This window comes from Equus asinus, chromosome 28, assembly GCF_041296235.1.
Source record: "Equus asinus isolate D_3611 breed Donkey chromosome 28, EquAss-T2T_v2, whole genome shotgun sequence".
NCBI classification, from domain to species: Eukaryota; Metazoa; Chordata; class Mammalia; order Perissodactyla; family Equidae; genus Equus; species Equus asinus.
Window position 1 is genome coordinate 47,679,882 of NC_091817.1, and position 23,036 is coordinate 47,702,917.

Consider the following 23,036-nt stretch of genomic DNA (forward strand, 5'->3'; position numbering starts at 1 on the left):
GTCCCCGCCGTAAGTGGCCGGTCCCTTCCGCAGCCACACCTCGGGTGGACCCCCAGCCACTGTCCGGGCACGTGACTAGGGGCTTCGTCCTGACGGGGATGCCTCTCACGCAGCTCCAGGGGCTTCGGCCACACTCGCTGAGATGACCGCATGACCAGGCCTGAGCGGGTCCCCGGGGGTCACTCTGCGGGAACCACCGGCCGCTGCAGCATCGACCTCGGGGGGCGTCCCCCCAACTCCAGCTTTGACCTCCGCTATCTGACTTCCACCTCGGGGATCTGACACCCACTATCCGCCCGGACCTTGCCCCGGGGCGGGGTGGGGGGGAGGCCCGCGGGAATTCCTGCGGGCACCCCCGCCCCACGCCGCCCCCGGGACCCCCGGTGCGGACCCGGAAGACGCCCGGACCGTCCGACCGCCGCCGCCGCCGCCTCTGCTCTAAGTGATTTCTCGGAAAGCTGGCGCTTCGAAGAAGGCGGGCGGGCGGCCGCGCCCATTGGCTCGTGTGGCCGTCGCTCCGCTCGCAGGGCCCGCCCCCGCCCTTAAAGCCGCCGCGGCGCCCGGGACCGCGGCCGCAGACCCGAGCGCGGCGAGCGTGGGAACGCGGGCGGCGGCCGAAGGCGGGCGGCGGGCCCGGCGGCGCGGCGGCAGGTAGGGGCCGGGGCCGGGCCGGGTGGGCCAGACGGCGGCCGGCCGAGCGCAGAGGCCGCCCGGGCTGCGGGCCAGGCGGTGGCCGTCCCCCGTCTCTGCGTTCTCCCCTCCTCCTCTTTCTCCTGAGTCCAAATCGGGGGCCCGAGACGGTGATCCTTGTGGCTGCTCCGAAAGATTGGCATGTGCTTAAAAAGAAATCTCATTAAAAAAAAATCTGGTCTGCCTGGAGCACTTTAGAGTGGCCTATATAATGTCGGGCAATACTGAGCCCTTTATTCTAAGACCTGCTCCTCGTCCCTCCCGCCCCGGTCCCGCCACATGGACTCGCGCTCGGAGGGTCGACGCTGTGACCCTGCCTGGTGACCAGCGGCGTTTGGTGAAGGGGGGCAGGCTGGGTTTTTCTTTTTGCTCTGATTGATGACAAGATTTCTGAGCGGGGTTTGAGGTCCTTTGCTTCCATCATAGCTGAGGAGTCCCTGGGAGGGAAAGCTATGTAGGGGCGCCGCTCCCGGCACGTTCTGCGGTGCAGTGAGCCCCAAGGCAAAGGGCAGAGTTCCTAAGGTGAGATAGGGTGCTTACCCAGCGCTGCGAAGTGCTTTGTGAGTGGAGACGGGAGACTGAATTTTCCAGAATTTTAAATTGTCCCCCCAACATATGGGGGATATAACACTTTCTTAAAAAAACCTAAGTTAGGAGCCGTCCTTACATGATGGTTCTGAGCTTGTCCTTTTGGATTATGGCAGATTCCTCCATGAAAAGATTTGGGAGTGGTTTAGTCCTTTCTGGAAGATTGGAGCCAGAGGGAGAGAGGGCTTTGATGCTTTTTGGTCTCGTGGGGGTGGAGGACTGTGGCGGCCGGGACAAATGCCCAGGGGCCCCGCGCATGGGAGGAGCTGAGTGCTGCACCGCTTCTCGGGCGCATCCTGGACTCCGGGTTGGGTGGGCCCAGGGCAGCCTCTTATCGCCTCCTGCCTGGGAAGCCTGACCCCCGGACCCGTTTATAGGGATGCAGATTAGCTGTAGATAGGACTTGGCCCGTAAAGAGAATTATTACCTAAAAATCAAGGAAGAGGAAGTTATAAACATGTGACAGGGCTTATAAATTTTTCCTGGCTCGGCATTTGGTGGAATTAATTTGTTAGTGTTCACGAAATCGTTACGGATCGTCACTGTAGTAGCATCTTCGGCTTTTCACGCTGCCTGGAATCTTGGAGGTGATCTCCGTGGAAATTCAGATGGGGCTGTCCATGTGCTGGGATCTGGTGACTTAACCACGTCTTTTCTCTGCAGATGAGTAAAATCAGACCAGGCTGGCAGGCTTGGGGGTCCGGGTGTCTCTCCGGGCCTTACTTTTTCCTCTTTTGAACAATGAGGGGCTGGATTACATGGTTTCTAAAGCATTTTCCAGCTTTCATATTCTATGACTCATTCTTCCTCCCATTGCCCTCTCTCTTACTTTCTTTTCTCCTTTTCTTATAAATCACCAAGACAGTTGTCCTTAACAATTTTGGGGTCATGAATTTATTAGAAATCCTGATGAGAAGGTGGTGACCTGCTTTCTAGAAAAATGCCCATACTGGACAAAATTTTGCTTTTTACGTCAGGAGCCTCCTGGCGCGGGGACTGTAGTTTATGAACCTGTGCTAGGGGCTCATCAAGATGCTGCGGAGCAGAAACGTCTCGTTTGATTGACAGATCCGCAGACCCTAATCCCCTGTTGTGTTCTGGCCCCTCTCGCCCTCCACACAGCTCGTTCCTCAAGTGAGTGGAGATTCTCTTGTTTTTCCTCCAGGAAGGGTCCGCAGGAGTCTGGACCCTGCTAAGTTATTTTCTGGGGGTGCTTGGTGGTGTCGTTTCCTTTCTGTCACTGGGTGCCCCTCCACAGTCTGTCCCTTCTCGTTTATAAACACAAGGGGCTATTTTAGAATTCTGAGGTGCTTGGCGTCCGTTCACTTTTCGGATGAGGATTCAGGTGGCTTTCCCGGGTCTAGCTGGAGAACAGCCTTTGCGGAGTCTGCAGTTTGCAAACTGATGTGCAATTTCTATTTCGCACACTTCGCCCCTTTTCAATCCACAAAAGGGCAGCTGGGCCTATTTGGTGAAGAAGTTACGGCTGATGCTCGAGGGACCTCACCTCCTTCTCCCGGGGGGCCTGGACCCCCTTTCCCAGCCCACAGCCACCTGCAGGGTGGCTGGAGTGTCCAAAAAGCATACTTCTTACTTTATGGACCAGCGTGACTTGGATGTGACCATATTCTTGGGGACATGATATCTTGTCACCACTGACTGTTTCAAACTTGTTTGCCTGAAGAGGTCAGATTTTAACTGGAAGAATAGAAATGCTATTTTTTTTTTGGGTGGGCGTCTGTCCAACTGCCTGGGGGATTTCCACCCCTGTTCTTGTAAGTGTGGGCTGTGAGTCGGGACGGCGTGGTTGCTCTCTCTTTCTCTGTGCTGTTGGGAAAGCTGCCTGCTTTGGCAAGAATGTTCTTCCAAAGGGTGTCTTTGGGCACCCTGGCATGGTGAGGGCCCCAGATTCTGCGCCTCCTGGAAGCGTCCAGCCTGGCTAACTTTGCTCTGTTCTGTAGCCGCAGTGGATTTCCTCACTCTTGTCCGCTATCTCCCAAGTGGTCATATGAGTTCCCGAGGAAGAAAGTTGGAGTAATAATGCCAACATCTGTTGTTTGGAGAGAATCTTCTAAGATCCAGGCCCCATCTTGGGTGCTTTGTAGACATCGTCTGAGTCCTCAGGACAATGATGCCAAGTACGGCTGCGTTTCAGCCAGCATTGCTGAGGTCAAATGATCATCCGAGGTCACCCAGCTGAGAGATGGCAGGACTTAAATGGGATCTCAGCTGTGTCTCATTCCCAAACTCATGCTCTTATCACTAAGCCAGCTGTGAAGGAACAATCTAGAAGGGATAGCCTTGAGGATTTCCTCTCTCCCAGAGAGCACAGATGTCCTGTTTGCTCACAAACGCTGCTCAGCTGGGCATCAGATAGTGGAATTGGCTCTTGGAGTGATGAGCTGCTCATTGGAGGGACCTGAAAATGTAAAAGTGATTTTTCTTCATTTGGTGCTAAAAATGGAAGGATGCTATTCGATGTGGCCGTGTTTGCCTGAAATGGAACAGGGGGTGAAAGCTGGAAAGAGCCCAGCCAGAACCTTAGGTGGGGCCGACATGTAGCTGGCGGGCAGCTGCAGGTCCCCCAGAGCTTTCAGTTTTCATGCCGGGGTTGGAATCCTGGAGGCAAGCACTGTCCCCTCATGGCAGGGGGCCCAGAGTGCCTGGGGCTGTGGGTTTCCCCGACGCCGGGCACCTGTGTCTCGACCCTCTGATTTTCCTGTTTGTGGATCTTGGCTGTTAAGCACATGGGTTGCTGTGATTAATGAGACAATATTTATAATATCACAGAATATTTTTTTTCTTTCCAAGGATGTGTGACAGGAATGGCGGCCGGCGGCTTCGGCAGTGGCTGATCGAGCAAATCGACAGCAACATGTACCCAGGGCTGATTTGGGAAAATGATGAGAAGAGCATGTTCCGGATCCCTTGGAAACACGCGGGCAAACAAGATTATAACCAGGAGGTGGACGCCTCCATTTTCAAGGTAAGGACTCAAACCCCCTCCCTCCCGGCAAGCGCAGTTTCTGCCTGTCTCAGGGGCCAGTGGAGGTGTGGGGTGACATCTTCTTATTTACTTGAAAATTAACCCACTTGTTTTAAACTAGCATTGACTGAATGCTGAATGTGTCTCAAAAATATTGATTGGGTGATTTTCCATCTGTTATGTGATTTAATCACTTGTGGGGTCACTTGTATTATTGGTGATGAGGAAATTGAGGGCACTTCCTTCACGTACCATTTCTTTGGCACGAAGACTAGCAAACAGGGAGAGAACAGACTTCTTTGAGGCCTTTAGACTAAGACCTTGTCCTCTGGGCTACCATCTAAATTCCGTTTAGCATTCCAGGAATGGTTTAAGTCTTCATTCTTTCAAAGTTGGCACTTCTGCTTGGCCATGTCGGGCCAGCTCAGATGAGAGGGATGCTGTCTGTCATGACTTCTGGGGCCGGGTCACATGGGATGTCCTGAACCTGCCGCACAGTCTAAAAATAGTGCTGCCTCCCTTGAGAGTGATGAGGCCCCACGCATGGGAGCCTTGCTGTTGAGCTCTGGCACCTGCATCGTGGTGGCCAGTGCCAACTGCGAGTTTGCTCTGTGCCAGGCCTGGCGCCACGTGTTTTGTTTTCCTCTCACACGGTCCTGTGCAGTAGGTGCCGTCCTCGTCTTTGGTCTGTAGAGGCACCCAGAGGAGAAGTGACTTGGTCAAGGTGTCACAGCTCTTGGGTGATGGAGCCGGTGTTTGCATCAGGCAGCCTGACTGTGAGCCTGTGCTCCTGACCCCTGGCAGTTCTGACACACAGAGACTTCTTGCCATCGCACCTAGATTCAGGCTGAGGAGCATGGGGCCACGGCAGCCCAGCTCTGCAGCTCAGCCAGGTCATCAGAGTTCCTGGTGGGTCATCAGAGTGCCATGTGGGTCATCAGAGTCCCCTGTAGGTCATCGGAGTCACCTCTGGGCTTCTCTAAGGCTCCAGAAGTGCAGGCTCCACCCTGGGAGATTCGGGACCCTCGGTCAGGGGGAGCCCAGGCTTCCAGATTTGCAAACAGATGCATCCCAGCTGGTCTGACTCAGAGCCCAGTTTGCAGACCGCTGCTGTGTGTGCTTGTTCTCTGGGCATTTGGGGGCCAGGGATGGGGAGCGGAGAGTGAGTGTGGGGGAGGCGGAGGGAGGCTGAGGTGCGGAGGACCAGAATTAGACCAGAGACCGGGGATGAGTGAGGGGGCCAGGCCTGCGGGCCCCAGTGCAGCAGCAGGTTCTAGACCAGGGACGACTGTCTTCTGACGTGAAAGAACAAAAATGACAAAAGATCGTACGTCGGCCCCAGAGTAGAGCACGAATAGGTCAAAGTTGGCGTATGAGGCATTTCAGGCCTTCGGGTCTCTGCCCGACATTTGCAGTGGGGTTGCACACTTTAGCAATTCTGTTAACCCTGTAATCCGGGGTCGCAGATCTGTTTGAGTGTCTAGTGCTGGTTAGCGGCCCTTTCCGAGACAAGCAGGCACTTACCGATGTTTTGCACTCACCCCCAACAGGCCCTGTGTGGCCTGAATGTCTGGCAGATTTCTTCCCATCAAGGACCCCAGGTCAGGAGCCTGGACACTGTGAGGATTTTGCAATGCTGGTGCCTCCTTTTCCATTGTTGGTGGCATTGTGGATTCCTCTCTTGTAGAAGGTTTTTTGCCTTTGGCATCTTGGTGAACTTCCTTGGGAATGACTCTGGCTAAATTTAAACAGTGCTCGGTCCCACCCAGTCGGTTGGGAATTCCGGATTATGCATGGCTGTGAGCCTGGCTTCCTCAGCCTTGGCACTGTTGACATCAAGGCCCAGATACTTCCTTGTTGGGGGTCGGTCCTGTGCCCTGTAGGATGTCCGGCAGCATCCTTGGCCTCGACCCACTAGATGCCAGTAGCACCCTCTCCCGCTGTGTGACAACCAGAATGCCTCTGACATTGCTAGCTGCCCCTGCCCCTGCAGGGCCACACTCTCCCTGTCCCTGCTAGGAGTTGACATGGCCAGGATTATCCATCTGCTTTAAGCAGAGGCGTGGGGTGCTGAAGGCACAGTTGCAGGTTGACCATCAGGAAAACCTCTTTAGGAGGAGAGCAGAGGGGCTGGACCAGCAGGCTGCATGACCCTGGTCCTGGCTTGCTGGCTGAGATGCAAGGCCTCTCCCTTCACCCTGCTCCCTGCTGCAGCTTACTCTGTGCAGGTCATGAAATAAAGCCCCAGATTTATGCATCTTGTGCAATGTTCTTCATGGCCGTTTCAACAGCATTGAGAAAAATGTGCAAGATTCCCAATGTTTCCGTTGATTACGCAGTCGCTCAGTGTGGCAATCTAAAGTGAGTCTACAATCTCAGCAGGAATGGGGGCAGGAGGGAGACACGGGTGCCCACCCCGAGTTGGATGGCCCCTGGGAGGGCCACAGACGGGGCTGGTGTGAATACAGAAAGGAAGCGCCCATGCGGCGCTTCTGTGAGTTGGGCTTGCTCACTTCATCCTCGTGGGGCGACGTCGACGAATGTGTCTTTGCTGTTGGAAGAAGTCACCCATGGGGCCTTGGTTAGATAGAGCCGTCTTAGGGGTTTCTGGTTAAGTAGAGAACGATTTTGTTCCAAACATTCAAAGAGAACCTTCCAAAAATGTCTGAGTTAAGGAAAAAACAGTTTGTTTTGCTCCTTTTGTAAGTGCGTCATGAGAAGCCACTTATACTGAAGAGTCCTTCATTGTCTGCAGCATCATTGTGAGGTCAGCTTCCTGGTATAGATGAGAGAGGACAGACTGAAAAAGACATTTAGCCCGAATCGCCAGGTTGCACACCTGAAACGGATACAATATTGTATGTCACTTATACTTCAATTAAAAAAATATGAAAAAAAAAAGCGTTTAGCTCGTTGTGTACCATCCCTGAGGACGCTGATGAGGCCCTAATATCAGCTCGTGTTTATGTTTGAAAAAGTATTTGCCTGCTTTTCACAACGTCAAGGGGGGAAAGTCTGGTTAACCGAGAGTGATGGTTCACGGGCTGTCCTCTCGCTGGCCAGGCGTTGTGCTAGCCCTGAATGAACCAGAACTTACTTAGTCGCACAGGTATTTCAAATTCAGTGGGCCTTCGAGGAAAAAAAACCAGCATTTGATTTTTGATACACAAGATGAGACGATAAGGTGAAAGCAGGAGGAGTTCATGGTCCCAGGTTAGTGCTGGCTGCTGCTGAGTGCGGAGCAGCACGGACGGGGGACGCGGGTCACGGTGGAGGCTGGTGGTGGGCCTCAGTCTCTCTGTTCTGTCTAGTGTTGGCTCCTGAAGGGTCTTGAGAAACCGCCCAGCTAAGCTGACATTTCAGAGCTGGCCAGAGAGCCCCCACAGGGCTCAGGGCAGGCGGGAAGCAGATACCTCATGCTGTGCACGGACTTCCTGACCGGGAGCCTCTTCCCTTTATGGATGTCCTGGCTCTCTGCACCGGGCGAGTGTGAGCCCTGACTGAATCAGTGACGATGACATGCCCTGTCCTGTGCCCTCTGGATGAACCCAGCTTGTCCTTACATTGTCCTCAGGTCCATTTGTAATATGGATGAACCCAGTGGTTGTCAAATGGGGGTGTGGTGTGTGTCACGATTTTACCCCCCAGGGGACGCTTGGCAATGTCTGGAGACATTTCTGGTTGTCACAGTGGGGGTGAGGATGCTACTGGCATCTTGTGGGCAGGGGCCCAGGTGCTGTAGATCCAGCCATGCAGGGCCCAGCCCCCACCCCAAAGGACGATCTGGCCGCAAACGTCCCTAGTGGCGAGGTGGAGAAACTCTGGTTTAACGTAATAAAAATTTGACATTACTGTTCAATGTGTACGTGGTTTGCTCTTATATTTCTTTGAAAAAGCTAATGCATGATCTGTGATGCAGTTAAATGATTGAAACAGAGATTGAAAAGGTTTGGAAACCATTTGCTTTTAAACCCATTTCTACAGGGGAGTTTTGCATCTATGTCAGCAAAGGAAATGACTGCTCATGCTCATTAGGAGGAATGTTCTTCTGGTTTCTTTACCTCGGGCAGAGATGCAAAATCTGAGCTCGGGGCCTCCACAGAGGGTGAGCACTGGCAGTGGACTGTGAGGTCTTGTCTTCCATGACGAGAAAGAAGCCAGGACTGCAGTGGAGCTGTGACTCGTGGAGTGAAGGAGTGTCTGGAAGTGTGGCCTCCTGGCCACCTGAGTCAGAACCCCCGGGATGCTGGCTGAAGATGCAGATTCCCAGACCTACCCCATGCCTACCGGATGAGAATCTTGAGGGGCAGGGCCCAGGAATCTGCATTTTTCACAATGTTTCCAGGGGATTGGCGTGTGCATTGAGCTTGGGAATGCTTGCTGTAGTGGGAAGCCGTTGGGTTGGAAGTCAGGACAGCTGGCGTTCAATTCCAGGCTGGGTCACCGTGGGAAAGTTACCTCTGGGAATTGCATTTTCCTGAGCGAGGGTTGAGGATTCCCTCTAGATATCGTGTTATTTTAGGCTGGAAGACGTGTCTAGCTTGGCTGGATTTTCCACCTGACAGCAGTGGCTTTCTGGTCAGTGTGGCTGTATTCCAGTTTTGAAATCTTAAAACTGTTCACATGCCCGTTCACGTTTGATTTTTTTTTTTAAATACAGCCCCATTCTACCTTTTGACTTTAAGTTTCCAGCTTTGCATTTCTAGTCCTAGTTCAGGTTCTGAGGTTTGGAGAGCTCAGAAAACAGAGCTGTGAAAAACCGACAGGGAGGGAAAACATTTCACTGCATCTTAAACAGCATCCTGGGAGGGTGGCGGCGGGCAGGGAGGGTTAGAATAAATGCCGAAATGCAAAACAAAATTTCTATTAAAAGTAGCAGGCCGTGGATGACCACGTTCAGACTTCTTTGCAAATGTTCCCTTTTCATGCTACATTTTAGCTAGGGGTTGATTTGAAAAAGCAACAAGTTGTTCTTTGTTTTGAACATTCTAGTGAAACCATGTGCGACTTCCTCTTTGTGCTGCTTGACCTCAGGCTCCTCTTGGCCTTCTGGTCCAGGCATGGGTTTGCCAAGAGGCAGATCCAGCGTGTGTGTGTGTGTGTGTGTACCTTGGGCCTGGGTTTGAATTCAGGCTCAGGTGGGCCATCTTGGGGGAACCCCTTCCTGGCCTGGATCTCTTCATATCCGGCAAAGAAAGTGGTCTGACTGAGGTCTCAGCATCCTGAAATCCTTTGAGCGAGAATTGATGGTTCAAAATGTGCCGGCCCTGCCCGTGGCCGTGGATATCTGTGGTCGAGAGGTAGGCCGTGTATTTCATGTGCTTCTTTTCCTTCCTTCAGGCCTGGGCAGTTTTTAAAGGGAAGTTTAAGGAAGGGGACAAAGCTGAACCAGCCACTTGGAAGACGAGGCTCCGCTGTGCTTTGAACAAGAGCCCAGATTTTGAGGAAGTAACAGACCGGTCCCAGCTGGACATTTCCGAGCCATACAAAGTTTACCGCATCGTCCCCGAGGAAGAGCAAAAATGTAACTATCCTTGATGGGCTCTCGGCCCCACACAGCCTGCCTGACTCGCAGACCCCGGCGGAGAGCCCGGGTCTGGGGTCAAAGTCGCCACCCGCAGGGTCTGGGGCAAGTGGTTTTTGCTAAACAGAATAGCTGTCTCCTTTGTGTAAGCAGATAGTGACGGCTCTTCCCACTGACCTCACCCAGCATCTGCTGACCAAGTGGCAGCTTCCACTTGAGGAAGAGGTGGCCGATGGGAGGAAAGGGCGGGGAGATGGGGCTGGAGCCAGCTCTGCTGCTCCTGACTGTCAGACCAGGGGCACGTTGTAGGACCTCCCTGGGATCAGGAACGGGCGTGGGCGGGAGCGAGGATCCTCCGACAGCGTGGCTCAGGAATTCCTTTTTGTTTTCTAGCAACTCATACAAGAGGCTGAGGGAAAATAAGGTGGACAGAGAAGGGGTGGATGGTAAGGGTTGAGGATGAAGTTCTGGAAGGAATTTGCAGCTGATGGCACGCAGGCTTCATTGCTGCAGCCGCCTCAATATATCGTTAGATCCTGATGGTTGTTTGGGAACTGTGGACTGTGATAATTCCTGAAGTCTCTTCCAGCTTTAAAATCCCAAGAAAGCATTTGTGAAGAGATTAAAGCAGGAATAACGAAAGCTGCCGCGCATTCTGCAGTCCTGCTTCCTGCACTCTGTTCAGGCATTGCTAATCAATAGGATGTTTTAAGCTCGGATCCGGCCTCAGCATCCTTTTCAAAATGGCGTGCTTTACACCTGCTGTGAATCAGAGCTGGCCCATGAAATCAAATCTAATTGCCATCCCCACTTTAGAACATTCTTGTAACACATTGATTTTCTTAGCCATTCGATGTAGCAGTTAGAATATTGGCACAGCATCATTTTCCCCCTCGAAGCTTATTAGTGGTCCAGTAATGCCTGAGAGAAATAGAGCCCTCAGAGACTGCTTAGGGCTGTGCAGAAATTCTGAGTTTGAGCTTTTCCCACTGCGGGGTGGGAGGGGGTTGAAAATGTTGATGTATGATTTAAAAAAAGCTAAAATTGTGACTCTGATAAATATATTAGTAAGCCTGGGTCAGAGAGTTATTTAACTCATGAATGATGGAGCCAGCATGGTAAGAATGGTTGTTTGACAGAGAATACTAGACACTGGTCCATGATCAGCGAAAGACAGACAGCTGAGTGAGCCAAGGAGTGTCTGACCTAGGCACTTATCTTTTCTCCTGGTCATTTGTAGCTTGATTGTCTGTAAATTAACACCTGACTTGACTGAGTCTGAACCGTAATCGATAGTCAATGGTAAATCAAACAAACTGACCTTCCCCCGGAGAATCAGATGACCCTCAGGGGGACGTGTCTTAGAGAAGGCTCTGGGATGGCTTTGAACTGCCGAGCAGTCATCTTGCTGCCTTATTTTCCAGTTTTGGATGATTTTTCATCATCACAGAGTAAATTGTGATTTGAAGGAATAGAGAAGTTTCTCTTGATCCCCCTCCCCCAGGGTCAGCCAAGCTTGCACTGGCAGGTGACCCTAACTTGTTTATAGTGTGGGGCGCAGCCAGCATCACCTGCAAGGGTGGATGTTAAAGGAGGAGCAGGTTCTCAGGGGGCGAAGAAACGCTGCATTTGCATAGTGTCTAAATGGACCCACTCTGCTCTGTACTTCAGCGGTTTGCAAGCTGCACTGGGGGGGCCCCACCTGCCCCCTACTTCCCATCACCAGCTTCTCAGTGGATTCATGAGTCTATCAAAATGGAACCAAAATTCAGTCAGGATGAAACGATGGGTCAATTCTCTAGATCACTGGACCAGTGCGTTCCAACACACAAGCGTCTTTTGGTCATAACACATCTCACGCTGGTGAACTTCATGAGGGGGTTTCTGGCGGGGAAGAGGCGCCAGGGGGAGAAAGGAGCCTGGTCCAGACCCTTGGGGAAACAATCACGTGCCTTCAGGTGGTTCCTGATGGAGGCGGGTCTCTGAGCCGTGCTGTGTGTGTGCATGGCATGTATGCGTGTGCACACGCGTGTGTACAGATGTATATTTGGAAGGGTTAAAAAGGGACTTCCTGCCAATTAACTTTAAAAAAAGACTCCATCCCATAAACACATTTTGCCAGGAAATCTCTGGGGGTCTTCGGATGCCCCAGCTCGTCAGTGTTACCTCTGCAGGCGCCTGGTGTGGAGGGTGTCTGATAGGAATTCATTTCAGATCTCAGGGCGCAGAAGGAAGAGACCAGAGTGCTGTCTGTGTCCTCCAAGTGTCAGAAGCAGCAACGACCAACTTCTCTCTTTTGACTTTGCTGATCAGATGACTGAAGAGGCATGGGAAAACAATCTCTAGGCCTTTCCCAAAACAGTGAAGATGCTTATTGAGCTTGGTTTGCTTCAACTCAGCATTTAAAAAAACACGTTGATTATGGCCTCCAGGATGGTTGTGATGCCTTGATGCCATTTGTCATGCACTTGTCTGGTTTTCCATAGGCAAATTAGGCACGGTGACCCCTGGCTGTGTGAATGAAGTCCCGGAGATGGAGTGCGGCCGCTCCGAAATCGACGAGCTGATCAAGGAGGTAAGTGGGGACTGCATTTCCAGGGGTCTGGCCCCGTCGGCAGGAGCTGTGTGTGTTTCTGTGGGCGTGGCATCGTTCCTGCCCTGCCAGGGGGTCTGGAGCCCTGGGCTGTCCCGGATAGTGGTGCCCCCACCCTGACAGATGGAATGCAGGGACGGGGCCACCCTCTCGAGGCCAGCCTCCACCACCTGGTCACCCGCTCACCTGGTACCCGCTGCCTCATCCCGAGGGCTGGGGCTGAGCCGCCAGCTCTGCGTCCGTGAAGTCTCCGCAAGCTCTGAGCTTTTCATGTTGTAAACATTTCAAGTGGCAGTGTTTTAAACGCATCATGGACTCCCCTGCCTTCACAGGCAGGCTGCCGTGGACAGAACAGACACCTCCCTTGCTGCCTGGGGCTGTCGCTAGGACGTGGATGATTGTCCTGGCTCTCACGGCTGGCGGGCCACCTGTCTCCTAATACGCAGCTTTTAGTTCTCGATGGGCTGGAAAACCAGATAACCAAGCTTGTTAGAATTGTACATAAACCCACAGTTAATAGGCTATAATTAAAGGCTTAATGGGGGTCTCCCTGGGCAAAACAGAGGGGTTTTTGAATACCACTTTTTGCTATTTGGATACATTTTCTTCCACCTTTAGCCTCTTAACTATGTTTTTATGGATATTTCAAAGTGGACATTGCATAGCTGGAATAATCCCACACGGCCCCGATGGAAGGTGGTATGGGTGCACCAGAAGTTCTCCTTAATACCAGCACGGCAATAATCCGTCCCTGGGGGTGGCTTGGCTGTCGGAGGACGCGGACAGTGCAGTGTACCCTGCTGGGAGCTGCCTGCCGCCTGCACATGGCGGCTGTCAGGTCCTGGGTGCTCTCTGGCCCCAACCCGGTGGCTCCTGGCTTCCTGTCTCTCCAGCAGTGTCTCGTTTTCCGCTGAAGGCTTTTGTGCCGGCTCAGCTGAGAGGGTGAGATCCTGGGATAGGCACACCGGGATCACAGGAAAAGCAGATTTCAAAGCGTTTCCTATTGGAGTCATCAGCCTCCTTTAAGGAGTGGGCCAGAGATGGAAAATAGATGTGTCCTGGAACTAAGCCATTTCTCAGGGCATCAGGGCGGCTGAGTGGCCCAGCCATTCGGTTTTGCAATAGGCAGTTCCATGTAAAAGGCCGGTCAACTTATTAGCGGCCCCGGAGGGGCTGGCCACTTGGTCATGCGGTTTGATCAGTAAGCCTGGTAGATTTATTGTCCTGGATCTTTCCAGACGCAAAGTGACATTTTCCCCTTGTCTCCTGAGAGTGAGATCACGGTGTGGTTTTAGTTAGGCGTAAACCCTGCGTCTTTACAAACGCTGGAGTCCCCTTCGGACGCCCAGTGACGGCTCCGCTTTCCCCTCCTGCCCCCATGGCGCAGCCGTCGGTGGACGAGTACATGGGGATGGTGAAGAGGAGTCCTTCCCCGCCGGAGGCCTGCCGGAGTCAGCTCTTCCCAGACTGGTGGGCGCAGCAGACCGGCGCAGGTGAGCATGGGAGCCCTAACTTACTCTCCTCTCCCATCAGCAAACAGCAGTGGGGCAGGTGGGGCCGTGGGACCACTCCCATCCCTGTTTATCACTGGTACCCAGCCCAGAGGGGTGCCCTGCTTTCCAACCGTGGGATGAGAGCGCAGCTGTGGCCTTAGCTCCCTTTCCCACTGCCTCCAGGAAGGCACACAGGCCTACCCGTGGGAGGGGTCTGCTCCCCCCAGGTTCCCGGGATGGTTGGAGGGCAGGGAGTGTGGTGAACTTCACCAAGGCCAGCAGCAGACGGAGCTCCCAGCCCTGGAGGTCTTCGGTCCTTGAGATCCATCAGCCAGTCTCTTCGGATAGTAGGGACCCCGTCAGAGCCGAGGATGGCCCAGGCGTCTGAAGAGGAGGGGCCCTCAGGCCTGGGGCGGGCAGTGGCTCACCTGGAGCCTTGGATTGGAGTCCCATGTCAGGAAGTTGCATGTCTTGTTTGAGCCTCAGTTTACTCTTCTATAAAATGGGGACGCCAGGACCCGCCCCATGGGGCCAGGAGGGCTAAATGAGGCGCTCACCCTTTTATTAGCCTCTGATTCCCCGCCCCCCCACTGCTTGAAACAGCTTCCCTCCAGGAGCTCGAGCCCCTGCGCTTCCTCCCTCAGCCTCTTTCCCCTACTGTCCCTTGTGGGAGACCGGGAGGGGACAGCTGGCCCAGCCGGCCTCAAAGGTTGCCCGGCTGTGGGGTGGCAGTGTTGACTGGGGGGCCCACCCCTCCCTGTGCTGTGGCAGCACCCCTGGGAGAGCGAGCTCGGGCCCGGCTCCCTCCAGAGACCAGGCCTGGGTGGCGGACACAGCATCCAGCGATATTTCAGGAGCAGGCCCTCGGGCGGGAAGGAAATGTGGCCCCACAGTGTCACACTGACACATGGGCAGAAATCCCACAGCTCAGAGGAAGTCTCCGCCCCTTTCATGCTGGTTGAGTTGAGGTTTTCTGCCTTTATGAAACATGGGTCACCGAGCTGGGAGGGAAAAACACCGAATTCAGCGGAAGCCTGAGGCAGGGCCTCAGGAGCACGCCATGTGTGGCTTTTCAAGAAAGCTTTGGAGACGAACGTTCTGGTTGGTTCCTGCACACAGCTGGGTCTGAATCTGCTTTTCTCTCTCTCCAGGAGGCTTGCCCCTGGTGCCGGGCTACACCACCTATGACCCACACCATACAGGTACGAGGTGCTCTGGGCTGGGCGGGAAGGGGGCATGGGTGCTCGTGGAAGACAGAGCTTGAAGGACCCGTGTGGGCTTGTGAGGGTCCGAGGACGAGCACGGACTGGTGTCGGAAGTCGGGACCCCGACTCCTCCTTCTCACTGTTGGGTTTGGGGCCAAGCAGGTGACGGGCCTTTCTGAGCCTCTTGTTGGATTGGACCAATAAACAGATCCAAAGAGCTATGTGCAGGTGTAACTATGAGGGAGAAAGAGCGTGGGGACAGACACGCTCAAGGCCCAGCTCTATCCCTTTTGTGTGACCCCAAGTGGAGTAATTGAACCTCTTGGAACCTCAGGCTCCTCATCTGTGGAGTAGGAACAATAATAACAACTACCTCACTGGAGTGTTGTGAGGATTAAACATAGTGTTATTAGAACTTTCTGGTAGGGATGTAATTGGCCAATGAACGTCAGAAATAATGACAATGATACTGCTACTAATGATGGTGGTGGTGGTGATGGTGATGATGATGGTGATGGTGATAATGGTGATGGTGATGGTGATGATGCTGGGGATGGTGATGATGGTGATGTGATGCTGGTGATGATGGTGGTGTCTGACATTGCTGAACGCTAACTGGGTGCCAGGATCAATGCTGAGACTTTCACAGCCTCATCTCATTACATCTTCCCACCCCCTCTAGGTGGGTGCCATCATTGCTGCCATTGTACAGGCTCAGCAGCCCTGGGTTACACAGCTTGTGGGCTGCAGAGCTGGGATATATGCCCGGCTGTCCTGTCCATGCTCCTGCCTGCTGTGGGCAGAGGTGGCCTCTGTGCTGCCTTGCTGTTTAATTATGCTGGGGACTCAGGCCACGCTCCTGCCAGTGGCCCCTGGAATGTACGTTCAGGCTCCTTGATGGCGTCTTCAGCATGCAGGAGGCCATGTCTTCCCCAGCGGCTGCTGGGCTCTGTGAGGAGCCGCCGGCCTGACTCATCGAGATGGGCCACAGGACGTCAGGGCTCAGGGCTCCGAGGCCTGCTGGCGCAGAGGAGGAACTGGGCTGCGAGAAGAGAAGCATGCTGGCCAAGGCCCTCTTGGGAGGGGTGTTTTTGGGGTGGTGGAGGCGGAGTCTCCCCCAGGCAAGAACAGTGTAGAGACAACAATTCCGTGTTCATTGAGCTCCTACCCACTGCACAGCGGCCCTGCGGCCGGGGCCTATTATAACCGGCTTCGCAGGTGGAAACTGAGGCTCAGACGTTAAATTACTCCCCTAAGGTCACAGATCTGGTAAGCGGCCATTGCTGGGGTCAGACCCTCAGGCCTGGCTTCCAGCCTGTTCTTGAGGCTGCTCTCCGGCGGCCGCTGTCACGCTTTGGGAGGCCCCGGGTCACGGGACCAGGCCTCTGACCTGGCTAGCGCTGGGCCGCGGCCCGGGGAGTCTGCTGACCAGTGCAGGGCTGCGGCCTCGGGGTCAGGGGAGGCGTGATCTGAGGAGGAAGTGTCCTCGAGTCATCCCAGAGCCATCTCAGCCAGCACCGCGCCTGAGTGACTCACGGCTGCCGCCTCACGCAAAGAAAATCCTAAGACATTCTAGAAACGGTGGACCCGGGCACCGCTGTGCAGTTCACACGCAGCCCTGTGTCCATAAGCTGATGTCAGGGTCCCAATTCTTCACCCTGCGGGGACGAGGTGATGAGTGAAACGGGCCAATGAGAGACAGCGGGGAGTGGGAGAGACTGGCCCAATGGAGCGCCCGGGCCCCCGCTGCTCAGTGGTGAGTGCCCCGTGGGCTTGCAGAGCCAGAGGGGCTCGATTTCCCCGCTTTTCTAGAGAAGCCAGAGGTCTGGATTTTTATGTGAAATGGTCCCCTATAAAGAGGCGGCGCTAACTACCCCCCGCTGGGCTGGCGGACCCCGACACGACGGCGCTGCGCACCTGTGCTCTCCACTGTGCATTTGAAATGATGGGGCTGAGCGCCAGGTGGGAAACTGGCCATGTGGCCCAGTGCTAAGAACGCAGACGTGGAGCCAGCCTGCGGGGAGGGGTGAATCCAGGCACCAAGGGCCGGCGCCTTGACCTGTCTGTGCCTCAGTTTCCTTACCTGGAAGATGGGCATAATTCTTAATAGTTTCTATCTCAAGGGTCAGTGTGAGGATCAGATGTGCTCGTGGTCCGACGCACGGGAGCAGCTCTTGGGGCGTACTGTGTACACAGGGACTATGGTTTAGAATGAATCTTCCGTCCTGTTGCCCCAGTTTATGTACTAACGGCTTCTATGGTGCTGACACGTGCTGAGCACAAGCACGAGCTCCTGCCGTGCTCACAGCCACCCAGCGGGGTGGGCGCTGTTATCATGTCCACTTTGCTGGTGGGGAAACGGAGGCACAGAGTGGGGAAGCTGCTTGCCCCAGGTCTCACAGCAGGGATGACACATCAGGCAGTTGGGGCCCGGAGTCTGTGCTCCTGGCGTCTCCACTGTCTGTCCCCTGGCAGGGCTGTGTCCGTGGGCAAGCGGCTATAACAGCGGCAGGATGCAGCTGCAGAAGGGTCCCCCGAGTTACCCGGCGGCCCTGGCGAGTCGCGTCTCCTCCGTGGGTCTCCACTGCTCACCTGGAGGGTACAGCGAGCCATCGCTCAGGCCCTTCCAGCTCGAACGCTCTCTAAGCCTGCACTGTCCTTGGGAGTGGGGTCCCAAGGACGGCCACCTCGTATGCTGCTCCCTCTAAAGCAGCCAGTTCCTACGGCCCAGGGGGCACGAGTGTGAGAAAGGGCCTCAGCCCTGACACAGAGGAGGGGCAGAGTGGTGCCAGAGTCATCTGGAGTGTGTCATTCATTTGGGACAAAGTTCAAAGTTGTTCTTGAATGAAGGAAGTGGAGCGTGTGCAGACAGTACAGACTTGGTGTGGTGGGAGCTTGTGAACGGGAATAAGAACGGGTCAGATGCTAGCGCTGCTGCTCACCGGCTGGGCGACCCCATCTGGGCTCCACTTTCCCCAAATGTCAAATAAGTGAATTGGACTGTAGCATCTGAACCTCTGACTCCCAACCCTGCATGATTCTAGAACACCGTTTAACTCCAACATGGGAGAAAATGGAGCCTGTGAACAGTATCAGGGAGTCTTGTTATTTGACTAAGCAAATGTTTCGGGAGCAGAGCCCAGTGGGAGGGTCCAAGGAATTCTAAGTGCACAGCCGTGTTAACCCACGTGAGGCAGGTAGCCGCCCACAGGGCTGCCCCTGACAGTTGTCCAGGTGGTGCACGGCACAACTCTAGGGGGAATCATGAATTTGGGCAGCCCACAGCTTATGCGACTCCAGCAGGGCAGCCCTGGACAGGTGTGGGGCACTTAGAAGGTGCCCCAAACTCACCGAGCTCATTGATAGTGCATGTAATTCTTAGAGTTTCAGGCTATTAAAATGTGGATTCCTCTAGGAGTATCCCCAAATTTAGCTGCTGTCTTCATTCCTACCTTACTTTAGGGGTTCCCAAACTCTGGTCACTGGAGCCTCACCTTGGCAATCAGTTTTCCTATCTGTGTATCACCGGGACTGTTCACATCCTATTTTTCTCTAAATATGACTTTTTAAAGCTTATTTTAAATGAGGACTGTCCATCACGTGTGTCAAAGGAGAACCGATGCCGCTTGCTCTAAGTAGGAGGTCAGAGGTCAAAGCCAGTGCAGTGAAAATCAGATCCCCTGCCTGGCAGTTCTGGGCAGATGTGACACCTGCCCGCGGCTCAGAGCCCCGCTGTCTGCCTTTGTTTCAAGGCGGGGATGCGTGTGTGTCAGGATTAGGTGCTAAAGATCCAGCAGTGCCAAACTGGGCCTCTCTTCTGCAGGTGATAGAGATTGAGAGAATATTAAAGATGGAACGATCTTTTCATTTATTTAATGCTGTGACCCCCCCGCCCCCCAATCTCTTACGTGAAGCACCTTTTGGGAACCTTGCCTTACTTTGAGTGTTTCTCAGACTCTCTCGGGATGGGTTTGAATGAAGGGTTTTGGAGAGAAGCTTAATTTGAAGTCCAGGGAACCCCAAGGGGCCTGTGAATTTATCAAGAGAAAGATGACGTCTTTGTTTACACGAACCTGGAATTGTGCATGCAGCAACAGGCCGCATCGTTACATAGTAGATAAAAGTCTATCTCTATATGTCTAGTGTAGCATAGATGTGACACATCTTCAATGTACGGGTTGTGTAACATTGTGTAACAGCACTGCAGCAGTGCTGTGAGATGCAACTAGTTTCCTAAGAAAATAGGTTGTCAAAACATCCTTCACCCTCAACGCGACTTGTAAATTCCAGCGGTTATCAGACCTTCCCCGGAAGTATGGAGAACACAGCAGCGGTTTGTATATTTGCATGATTTGTTTCTTTAGTAACTGTGTATTTATTCATGCTTATAAAAATATTATTCCTAGAAGGGGTGCATGAACTTCCCCAGAATGCCAAAGAGGTCCCAGGTACACAAAAGTTAAGCCCCCTCTGTTCGGGAGGAGGAAAGACTCTGGGCATTTGCACAAAAGGACCAGGGGGTCCCTTTCCGGCAGCCCCTGACCCGTCCCCCTCTTTCCCGCAGCCTTCTCCCAGATGGTCATCAGCTTCTACTACGGGGGCAAGCTGGTGGGCCAGACCACCACCACCTGCCCGGACGGCTGCCGCCTGTCCCTGAGCCAGGCGGGCCTGCCCAGCACCAAGCTGTACGGACCCGAGGGCCTGGAGCTGGTGCGCTTCCCGCCGGCTGATGCCATCCCCAGCGAGCGGCAGAGGCAGGTGACGCGGAAGCTGTTCGGGCACCTGGAGCGCGGCGTGCTTCTGCACAGCAGCCGGCAGGGCGTGCTGGTCAAGCGGCTGTGCCAGGGCCGCGTGTTTGCCAGCGGCAACGCCGTGGTGTGCAAGGACAGGCCCAACAAGCTGGAGCGCGACAAGGTGGTCAAGGTCTTTGACACCAGCCAGTTCTTCCGAGGTCTGTGCCCCCGTCGGCTGCTGCCCTGAATTTTAAAGATCACGCCTCCTTCCCATGGGCCATTCGCCCCTGGAGTCTGGGGTGGCCTGTGCAGGAGCAAGGGGCGCGGGGAGCAGCAGGGGCGCCCCCGCGTTCAAATCCTGCTCTGTGCTTTCTCGCTGAGCCATCCTGGGGAAGCGCTCCGTGCCTCGACTTCCCCGCACGTAGCATGGGGGTGCAGATGCGGTCCCTCCTCGCGTGGCTGTCAGGAGGATTAAGGGACTGGGCACCTTGCCGCTCCGTGGTGCCCCATCCCCACGCCCTGGGAGCTGCTTGGAGGTGCAGAGTCTCAGGCCCCACCCCAGGCCTGCAGGGCGAGTCTGCATCTTGGCACGGCCCCCCGAGGGTAGGTGTGCACGTTTTGAGACACACTGTCCTTGTGCCCACTGAGTCCTGGGGACAACACTCGCACGCGGGAGTGCTGTGCATTTGCTGTCATTGCTCCTTGGGGCATGGGATTACGGTCCCCCCCAACCCCCGTGTGCCTCCTGCAGGGTCTGGAGGTCTGGGATTGGTCTGTCTCCTGCTGCGTGCTGCCCCCCCCCCCCCCCCCGCCCCCACAGCTCTCCGCTCCTCGCCCCCTAACAGCACCGGCGGGGAGCTGGGGTCCGGCCTCTCCTGAGACCTCCTGGAGGCCTCCTGGGAAGGGGCCCTGGATGGTGGGCGGGGGCGTGGCTGAGCTCAGGGGCGAGGGCGCCAGGGGCCCTCCTGGCGAGGAGCGGGTGGGGCCGGGAGTCACCCACTGCCCGCCCGTGTCTTGCAGACCTGCAACACTTCTACAACGGCCAGGGCCGGCTCCCCGACAGCAGGGTGGTGCTGTGCTTTGGCGAGGAGTTCCCCGACATGACGCCCTTGCGCTCCAAACTCATCCTCGTGCAGGTGAGCACGGCACCTGTGGGCTCGGGGCCAGGGCTCTCGCCCATGCGCACCTGGGGCCCCTGTTTATGCCAGGGCCTGAGGACGGGACTGGACACTCCACCTGAGTGCCAAGGCGGGCCTGGTGGCACCTTCAGGTGGGGGAAGTGGATTCTCACCACTTCTAAACCATCTTGTGTTTCAGGACTCTCACAATCTGTGTGTGTCCTTCCGCTTTTCTGCTTGGTTTGCTTTTTTAAATCCAAACCTCCTTTCCAGAAGGATTCCACCTTTTCAGTTGCCTTCAGGTCTGAGTGACAGATTAGGGCTTTGCAAGCCCTTATTTAACTCTAGTCAAAGGAATGAAACTCTAATGGTGGAATTCTGGACACCGGCTAGGCAGACTGTGACCATATTGGGAAAGTATATCTAGGAGTCTTTGCAGGAATGTTGCTTGCCCTTTCTTTGCCTCTGCCTGTTCTGGGTTCATTCGTTTGGGACTCCTGTGTGGGTTCTGAATGCTAGCTTTGGATTGGGGTAACCAGAATCTGTGTGCCAGCCCCCACCTAGGGTCAAAGCAAGTTCCACCCCCCCTTGTCACCTCTGCCTCTGACCTTGTGTCCTGTCACTCCAGATCGAGCAGGTCTATGCCCGGCAGCTGGTGGAAGAAGCTGGGAAGAGCTGCGGGGCGGGCTCCATGATGCAGGCCCCTGAGGAGCCCCAGCCGGACCAGGTCTTCCGGATGTTTCCAGATATTTGTGCCTCACACCAGAGACCGTTTTTCAGAGAAAACCAGCAGATCACCGTTTAAGTCCCTCCCTGGAGCACCCCACCCCGCCCACATCTCGCCTGTCATTATTACAATTACTGTCGTAATTATTTAAGGATGCGGATCTCTCTGACCAGGGTGGGACGCCCTGCTCTGCCCTTAATTCAGTAAGGGTGCTCTCTGAGGCCTTGCCCTCCACACAAAGCTGGGTCCCAGTCCTGCTGTTCAGATAGAAACATTGAATCTCACTCCCCCGTGGCCTGGAGGCTGCACCTGTCGCCTGTGATTAAAACATTTATTTCCTGCATTTTTTCCTAATTATCATTAGTTACTATGATTCTTTCAGCATCTGGGGATAGTTGATATTCCCAAAGCCATTCAGTTTTACTGGCCGATAGCCGCTCCCAGTAAGGAAATTTGGGGTTTAAGATCAACTTGAGAGAAGACTGCTTTTCGTGTTTATCATTTGTTAAAGCTATAGACTTATGATTTTGTATGCTTGATTTGATGTGAAATGTCTTTTTTACTATTAAGCTTGTTACTAAGATTTAAAAATACTTAGATAGCAGCCTCCCTTTAATAAGTGAAAGCAAAACTCTTGGCTTATCAGAAGGATGTATATTCTTCCCACACTTTGGGCCCCAGGAAAGCGTCTCCCTCCGCGGCCAGGCGCGAGTTTTCATCTTCAGGCAGTGACCATCTTCCCTCTGGGCCTTTCTCGCCAGGAAGCTTAGAGCTAAATTTATTTTTTAATTTCTGTAATGAAATCATCCCAGATACCTCTCTCTTCTTCTTTCTAAATGGTTTCTAAGTGGTTTTGACCTGTTTTAAAAATACTTTTAATTGTCCTATTTCACATGTCCAATTGTAAACTGCTTTGAATCTTTTTATATATATATATATATATATATATATATATATATATATATAAAGTGGGCTAGACATAAACCACAAGTTCAAAAAATAATTGTGGATTGTATGAGCATTTTGATTGTGCCTTCCATTCAGTCAACCTGTTCATCAGCCGGTGGTGGTCGGCATGCGGGCGTGGCTGGTGCGGGTCGGGGAACGTGGGTGCTGTGTTAGCTCGCACCCCTACGCCGGTCGCGGGGTGGGCTGTGGTGGGAGAACGGGTTCCCACCCCTGGTCCTCGGGGTTCGGGATGGCCCCGCTCCACCCCAAAGTCTGCTCTTCAACGGAGTCGTATGTGGGACTTCCGTGCAGAAGTCCCAGGTTTAGCCCCAGAAGAACTTACCCTCTTGACTAGCAAATAAGATATATTTACTGCCCAAAATGCGTCAAAATGTTTACCCTGAATCACGATACTAATGCAGAGCCAGGGC

General features: G+C 54.1%; 1 protein-coding gene across 1 annotated transcript; it reads left to right on the forward strand.

Moving 5' to 3' along the window:
• Positions 1–538: 538 nt before the first annotated feature.
• On the forward strand, positions 539–22,542 carry IRF8 (interferon regulatory factor 8). The gene is made up of 9 exons (XM_044761236.2): positions 539–651; positions 4,090–4,264; positions 9,605–9,788; positions 12,275–12,363; positions 13,769–13,874; positions 15,026–15,076; positions 19,644–20,030; positions 20,833–20,948; positions 21,559–22,542. Exons 2-9 carry the CDS (start codon positions 4,091–4,093, stop codon positions 21,733–21,735), a joined length of 1,284 nt encoding a protein of 427 aa, XP_044617171.1. The 5' UTR covers positions 539–651; position 4,090; the 3' UTR covers positions 21,736–22,542.
• The last annotated feature ends 494 nt before the right edge of the window (positions 22,543–23,036 follow it).